General features: G+C 45.7%; 1 protein-coding gene across 1 annotated transcript in view; it reads left to right on the top strand.

Moving 5' to 3' along the window:
- The first annotated feature begins 1,138 nt into the window (after window positions 1-1,138).
- Window positions 1,139-8,502, top strand: part of LOC118780505 (kinesin-like protein KIF1B) — a 90,847-nt gene continuing 83,483 nt past the window's right edge. Inside the window, 2 exon segments of the mRNA XM_036533036.1 lie at window positions 1,139-1,385; window positions 3,322-3,497. Coding sequence (XP_036388929.1) covers window positions 3,392-3,497 — 106 coding nt within the window. The 5' untranslated portion in view covers window positions 1,139-1,385; window positions 3,322-3,391.

The raw sequence follows: 8,502 nt of genomic DNA, 5'->3' as shown, positions 1-8,502 counted from the left end.
TTTTGCACAGACAGAGATGAATGACATTATATTCGGGGGCGAAGCGTGCTGACACAAGCGCTTTGGTGAAGGTTGCTAAGGCAGCTTTAGGTCATCGCTTTGGGTCAAAGGTCAGACTCCATCTGCTCCGTGCGGCTGCTCTTTAATATGTATTCCTACGGACACCACCTCTTGGATGAACAATGCATGGGAAATAGGGGGAGACTTTAAATGTGGTCATGGACATCCATTACTAATGAAGACCATTTTTGTCACTTTCTGAGAAAGATTGCAGAAAAACAGTCACAAAGATCCCAAACAAGTCGTAATTTTTTTGCAGTATAATGTGGGATGCAGCTGTACATTGACCTCTGTATCTACATCGGGGGTGTAACAAAACTGTGCACCTGGCCTTATGCTAAATCGAATATTAATACAATGCTGTTACTCAGGACATGTACCAACAGTGCGTGAAAATAGTAAAATATGCACGGGCTTAAGTCGAAAACATGTAAAAACATAGGATTCAAAGTATTTGATACAGGGTTAATGCATCACCAGGTTAATAGCTGTAAAAATACATAAGTAGAACAAGTTACCGAACACGAGCGAAGTACAGAGGAGAACAGCACTAGAAACTATTCTGACTGCCCAACTGCCCACTACATCCGGGACATCTACCGGACTTATTATTCATAAGTCGGTACCACTTCTTATGGTAAACACTGTAGCACTTCGAGGTGCACACGCAAAGCAGGCTTTTCAAATCAGCAGAGAGGCCGCCCACACAAATGCCAATTCGTGGGCAGCGCTTTGGACAAAGTAGTTTCGCAGGCCGCATTCTTAGGAGAATCTCCGGCGATACCACGGTTCGCCTGCCAGGCGGCGCGCTGCTGCGCTTTGGCGCACTGTCCAGAAGCGTCGATGACAGCCGTGCGAAGAGGCAGGATGAGAAATCCTGCAGTGATGCGTCACATGCGAGTACCTGCCCATCGTCGATGTTCATTGGCGCACCGTAGCCGGGATTTAGGATTACGTCGATCTCATTGGCCGATCCGTCTGACAGTCAGACCGGTGATGAACACACTGACGTAATCCCTCCTTCAGTAACCCCAGTCACTCCTACTTGTCTGCTATCCTTTTCCCGTACATATAACCACGTCTTTTTTATCCGTGCGGGAGAACAGTGCGTCCGCTCGAGCAGCGAATGTAGCGGGATTTCTTTTTGCCGGAGAATGAAACACTGCTATAATGGGTATTTTTGACAGAAGAGGAATTTCTTAATATTTCTTTGGCAGATTTTTATTTTTTCTGAAGCAGTGACACTACATCCTTCGTATTAGTTTTCGCTGCTCACCGCTTTTCTATGGTGTTTAGCTAGGTCCTTTTCCTGCGGATCCCCTTGAGTAAGTAAACAACACTTTTTATGGACAATCGCTTTGCTCTGTTGTGTACTTGTACTTGTATATTAGCTGGTCACATTCGTAATGTTTTGCCACGCCGATTCTTTCACCTGTCGTATATTGGGTAGAAAGACAGAGCGGTCGGGACGATGATGGGTCATGGGAGATGCTTGTTTTGTTAAGATACGTTGCTAACGTTAGCTGCCAGTCAGCTTCCTAGCCTACTGGGTCATAGAGTTCATTGCAGAAACCTGTTTTAAACGAATGGTCCATTACTAAAATGCTGAATGTGTGGATATTGTATAAGTGTGTGGTAGGCCTGTCTATCTCCTTACAAATAATCAATTTTGAGATTAAGCGAACTGGTACGCTGTAGCTAGTTTAGCTAGCTAAATGTTGCGACAATGAACGTTATAGTGTAGCCCTGCAGATACATTGGTATGCTAAACACGACATCATCAAGTCACTCCGTTACCTTTTATTATTCGAGTAACATTGTGTTTCGCAGAAACCCGTCATTCACGCTCGCCTTCAAAGACAAGCAAGCACTGACGTTGTTTCCAAATGTTAAAAGAAATGTAACCGGAAAAAGAAAACAAAAACACGGTGAGGGCTACTAAAAGCCCGTAGAAGGTACCCTAGCCATGGGCTAGCCAGGAAGAGGTTTATACCTTTCTCTTTAAGACACTCACAACACACGTTAATAAACAGTATATTTAGTTTTGACAATATTTACAACACTTTTCCGCATATGGTTTACACTTATAGAAAGGCCTAACTAAGGACAAACGGAGCTGGCTAGCGAGTTAGTTCTGTAATTTTGTGTTGGCCACTCCGTTGCAAAATCGAACTCGATAGCTAGAATTTCATGGGCGTATGCCCTAGCTGTAGCCTGCTAGCTTCAGACTTATAAGAAACACAAGGAAGCATTGGGGTTTGAAGTTCCCCGAAACATTTTTGGTGTTGGAAACATCAGGAAACAAAAGTACGAATCACGAGATCGCACTGCACACAACACTGAGTAAAAAAAGCAATAATTAGTTAAGGGAAAATGCTTTGATGTTATCTCAAAACCATTCCGACGGCGGCTATGATTTATCTGTGGCTAGCTATAGCTGTTGGAGCGATTTTGTTACGGCCGCATGCGGTGTGATAACCCTAAAGTAATAAACTCCATTTGGTAAAATACACATTGGTTGCAGGTTATCTTTGATTGTAAAAATGGTAAGCTTTTATTTACATCATCTATGCAGGTTGGTGACAGCAGGTTCAGCAAGAGTAATACGAAACTTGATGTTAGGCTACCCCAAAGTACCGCACTGTCCTTTATAGGGGAGCAATCACCATAACAGGGTGTAACCTTGGTCTTTTTCTGTTTAATGTAAGTAACTGGGCACTTTATGACACAGTCAGAATAGCAGATCAGAACTTTACAGTGAGATGTATTTCATAAAATACAGATCAATGTTTACCTTTTAATTTAAAAGTAAAGTTTCAGTAGCTGGTCTAGTAGTCTGACTAGGTCAGAGTGGATTCGGAAGTCAACCTAAATACAGCCTGCTACAAGTCTTTGTCAGGTGAATCTTTATCTCCATGGTCAATATTATTGCTCTCTTTGTCTTTTTTGGACTTTATTATAGACCCATCAATTTTCCAATTTACTTTTATTATGAATAAGAAAACATAGTGATTGGAAATGTGTTACTCTGCTCGAGCCTTCTCCAGTGAGTGACTGCCTCTTTAGCTCTGCAAAGTCCTCCAGTATTCATTCCCATTACATGCTTAGGCACAGTAGTGAGGCAGTACATTTGATGGACTCTATTTCTAAATTATGTAAACAATCTCTACATTCTGTGTAAATGTTTATTGTTTCACTACATGTATCTGCACATCTTGCTGCCAGAAATAACATAAGGATGTTTTTTTTTTTCTTTCTCAGGAAGGAAAAACTGTGTGGATAAGTGGACGATTATTGCTAGGAGACAAGAGGAGGAACCTGGGTTACGGCGATGTCGGGGGCCTCAGTGAAAGTCGCCGTGAGAGTGCGGCCCTTCAACTCGAGGGAGACCAGCAAGGAGTCAAAATGCATTATTCAGATGCAGGGAAACTCCACCTGTGAGTAGTGCCCCTCATACTCCTCTTGCACTCTCATGTAACATTTCTGATATTACTGAAATGGGGTTGTGCATTTTTTCTAATCTATTGAATGAGTCTGACCCCAGGCACCTGACCTGTGAATTTGAGAAGTGGTTAAGATTTTGCCCAGGTGGGACAGATGCTGCTGTATCTTCAGAAAGATACTTAAACTGGAATGCATTGGTAAAGATCCAGCGTTAAGGGTGTAATGAATGGATGCATGAATGAATGAGCAAGTGAATGAATGAGTGAGTGAGTGAATGAATGGATGCATGCATGTGGAGCTTTTCTTTGCTTCTTTTCAAATGGGGAGGAAAAAGCATTTCATGCCTTAGGAGCCTCTATCAGAGTACAGCAGAGTCCCTCTGTTCTAAGCACTGTGAGTTCACTGAGCCGCTGAGTCCCTGAGGCAGGAGTGTGCTTAGCGTCTATCCACCAGCACATTAGCTGAGGTATTGGGCTGTTTCGGTGCCGGTGAGTGGTGCGTGGTGAGCGGGGAGCAGTTCACTGCCTGTGGCTGAGAGCTGGCGGTGCTCATGCGTGGCAGTGGCAGTTCCTCCTCGTAATGAAGGACACGGGAAACCTCCAGATGCACGGGTCACCATCTCGCTCGCAACCCATTACTGGAGGATAATCGCACAGATGTGTTTACCCTGTCAGGGCACAGACCATGTGTGCTTGTTATGTAATGTGGGAAATTGTGTTGTGTGTCATGTGTTGTATGGGAATTGTGTTGTTGGGGAGGGCTGCCTGAACACAAACCACATAGATTTACCATTAATCATAACTGTTACTTGCTGTGGCTCTCAGTGATTAGTCCTAAACGTGTTCTATAGACAATAAGTGTGATTTGGAAAAATTGTTACTGGGTGGAAAAATAGTGTTAATAGTTTAGAGAGGCTGCTTGGCTCAGCATGATCTAAGCATCATTTAAGGCATATTGCTGCGGTTAATTCAATAATGTATTCAATCAAAGCTAAGGTGAGGCTATGTAACATCTAAATTAGAGGGGAAGAGGGATGCCAATGTAGTTACTGAAGCAAGAATTATTATTCTGTTGTCAGCTTTGGGTCAATAAATCATAACTGTCACTTTAACAGAATATAGCAGGAATAAATGTAAAAGATATATTTTATATTTTGTTCAGGATTTAGTACTCTGTTACTGAATGAATGAATCCACACATCCTTGATGAAATGGAACAGCAAACCACAGAATTAAAGAGAATCAATTTTGTTGTTCTAATTAGGACATCCAATCACTTAACGCCCTTCTCGATAGAGTCCTGATTGGCTCCTGCGGTGAATCTGATATGAGTAGTGAATCAGAGTGCCTGTTTCATGTTACTTGGGAGCTGAGAAATGCATGTCCACCACTGGAGGCTGATTTCGGGCAGCTCGTGAGCAGAAAGGTTATTTGTATGCAGTGATTCACCATGCCCACTGGTGAATATGCTTGAGTGAATCATTAGGAAGATAGAAGGGGGCTTAGCAATCTCTGAGCATCACGTGTGCTGGCCGTAAATCCCCCCCTCCTGTTAAGGTTGTTGGTACTACTGTTACGAGGTAAGCTGGGAAGTTGTATGTTGCTCCTGTGCCAGTCTTTTGGATGCCAAGATTGCATACCAATATTCTTAGTAGTATCTGCCATGGTGTTTATTTCTTGATTGCTGCAGTTCTATCTTTGGAGGTGATACTAAGCATAAATTAGCATGTAACAGGATTCTGTGCCCCTTGAGTGAGATTCCCGAAGATTGATTTCAGAGCTCTGCGTTTTCTGAACTAGCCAGGGGGAGCTGGTGTACACACTGTCAGTTTTTTTTTTTCCAAAATCAAAATCCATTTAGCTGAGGAATTAATTGAAAATTTTTGGTTTCCCTTGAAGCCGCCTTTCTCAGCCTAAACCAGATCCAGCCTTGACTAAGACAAAGTCCTTGACTAAAGGAAAGTCCTGCCCTGTACTCAGAGAGTGCAGTTCTGATCGCTGTGTCCTTTCGGTGTGGAGACCGGAAGCTGCCTTCGTGTTCGCGCTGTCCCCGCCCGCTGCGCTGTCCGGGCCGCTTGCCGCCGGCCCCGTTCCCCGGCAGGCTCGCGGTCTGCGTGCGACGGTGCGTGAGGGACCTGCGGGAGGTGTGTGTGTGTGTGTGTTGGGGGGGATCCGCTGTCCTCCCCTGCCCGTCACATGCATGGACTGCGGAGAGCAGACTGCACGCTTGGCTTCCGGCCCGCTCCCCGTGATCAGGACTCCATTGCAGATGGTATGCCGAGAATGTTGCCATAATACTGACGCTGAGAGATGGTGGCCGCTGCCCGCACACCCCCCCCCCCCCCCCCCCCCCCCCCCCCACCACCCTGTTGATAATGGCTTGGTATTTAAAGGAAAAGGAGGTGGGCACGACCTCCTCCCCATCCCATAAGCATCTTATTTACAGTATGCACACCCTGTGAGTGCCAAAGGTCTTTATCTGACCACTTAAAGTCAATGCTCTGGGTTTAAGGGCAGCCCTGGCTTTGTCTTAGAATCTGCACAGAGAGTCACATATGCTGTGTAACTCTGTACCGGCAGGCCATGGGGAAATGAGGCAGCCTTGTAAAAAATGTATTGCCTTTAAAAAAAGGCTGCATTTTTGCAGATGGCAAAATATGATCCGTGTGTCCTGGGATGGTTCCCCAGACAGAGGGGAAGCGTGTGTGGAGTGGGGACGCGTCATAAATGACATAAAGAATGAAGAGACATTCGTGATGAACAGCGGTGCATTGTGGGTTTATGTGTGTGTTTTTTTTCATGATTGAGCCTATTGACTGGCCAGCATGCACTTTAACTACCAGCATGCAACTGATCCTGTTCCTTTCCCAGCGTCTTGTCAGGCTTCTCAGCAGAGACTGGTCTCTGGGTAGCAGGGGGAGGGGGAGGGGGGGTGGATGGGGAGGTTTATCCGTGTTTTCTGCTCCGCTGTTGCGCTGGGACCGCAGACCGTCACTGTGATTTCTGCCACCGTTCCAGCCCGTTAAGCAGAGAGGTGTGCTAAAGCGAAGCTCCACAGAGCGTTGTGGCTCCTGCGCTGGCAGCTGGCTGAAGGATTATTGATCCAAGGGTTCTGAGAGGAGGATCAGGTGTAATCTTTCAGTCTGGAGAGAAACCGTCAGATCCTGTCCCAGCCCCGCTGCGTGCCTGGAATGGTTTATCGGGTAAAAGAATCCTAACAAATGTATACAGCCGTTAAAGTTATTATCGAAAATGCAACTTATTCAGTGGAGCGTGAAACTGCTGATATTCTGGCAGTGGTCACGGCCGTAATTCATAAACAGCATATAGTGCATTTCTCTGTGAGTGGACCCATGGTGCTAATAATATGTAATGATATCACAAACTGTCTCCTGAGTGGTTGATTTGTCCTGTTTCTTCACTAACCCCCCCCGTCATGTGCTACTGAAGGATGATGTGTTTTACGAAAGAGGATTTTTTCTGTCTCCTGTTCCTTTTAAATAATACTACGAGGTGAGAAGAGTGAGGGGGAATAAGTTAGAGTAGACTGTCCATGAGGCAGCTTAATCATAACAGTCACGCTACCATTACAGTGCAGCGTCACGTGTGTGTGTGTGTGTGTATGTGTTTGTGTGTGTGTATCTGCTGATGTGTGGCACAGTGGGAGCAGGAAGCGTTATAGCAGAGGAGGGGTTGAGGGCAGTATAAATTCCATCTCTGTCATTAGCTGCGGTCAGCCATGTGGCTGCCGGTGGGGAGAGCTGTGACACCTTTATCATGTGGGGTGTAGATTGAGGAGCCCTGATCTCAGGCCAGCACAACCTTATGTTCCTGTCCTCAGGTTCACATAGGCCAATAATGATCTTAATGGCCAGAACCACCAAGCCAACAGGAGAATGAGCGATGCCTTCAAATAGCTGGAGTTTTTGCTTTGTATTGCAAAACGCTGCCAGTATTCTCTGTTGTGGAAAACGGTGAATATCGGAGGTCAGGACACTTTGATCACAATGACTGTGATGTCATCGCATGCTGTTTGGGTTTCCATGTTGACTTCAGTGTTCGGGCTTTGTGTAACCGGAGGAGCAGTCTTTGAGTTTGTTTGGCTTCCTCTTGATTTGCAGTCAAGTCCAGTTTTACAAGCTGAGGGGCTATTTAGAACAGCAGTAAAGCCAGGCCTCATGTCTGTGTAGGCTAGTAAACCTGATTAATAATGCGAAGGCCTCGGTTGGGTCTATATGAATAGACATTGTGTCCGAACCACACTGGTTTCCTCCCTCTTCTTGCTGTGGAGTGGCTCTGCTGAAGCTGGGATCAATTGAGCAGGGATTTTTCACATGCCCTTTATCTGCATTTGATAGCTGTTATGTTTCTGACATGCCATGGTCTTTCTTTTGGACTGCTTGATGCAGTAAATTCCTTGGCTTGGGATGATCAGAAAAAAGGAAGCTGTTTGAGTCACCCTGGTTAAGGCTGTCTGCCAAGCAAATGACAAACAATAATAATCATAATCGCAATAATTATCACATACTGTAGATAGGCTCCTCATTCCTGCTTTCTCTCTGAGAACGTACACCAAAGGCACAAAGATATTTGCATTTACATACCCATACACGTGTAAGAAATGGGCTGGTATTTTGAGCGAGTCAGAAGGAGGGGAAGTGACTGGTGTATTCTGTGGCTGGTGTGCTGCTGTCATGTGAGGACAGGCTGTGTTGAAGAAAAGAGAAGGGTGAAAAAGAGGAAGAGGCAGGTAGAGGAACACTGGAATAGGCAGACAGGCGGGCGTGCAGTACACACAGAGAGAGGGAGGAGAGACAGATTGAGCAGGAGAAGGTCGTCCTGCGGGAGAGGGTGGCTGACCTGATTAGGGTGCGTAATCCGGGTGTGTGTGCCCGGGCCGTCCCGCTTGACCCACTAATCCCTCCTGACCCCCGCAGGTGCCGCGCCCACGCCCGGGCCACCCTCGCAAGGCGTCACTGCTCATGGGGACAGATTAGGC

This window comes from Megalops cyprinoides, chromosome 7 (genome assembly GCF_013368585.1).
Source record: "Megalops cyprinoides isolate fMegCyp1 chromosome 7, fMegCyp1.pri, whole genome shotgun sequence".
NCBI classification, from domain to species: Eukaryota; Metazoa; Chordata; class Actinopteri; order Elopiformes; family Megalopidae; genus Megalops; species Megalops cyprinoides.
This window is presented reverse-complemented; position numbering and strand designations above follow the sequence as displayed.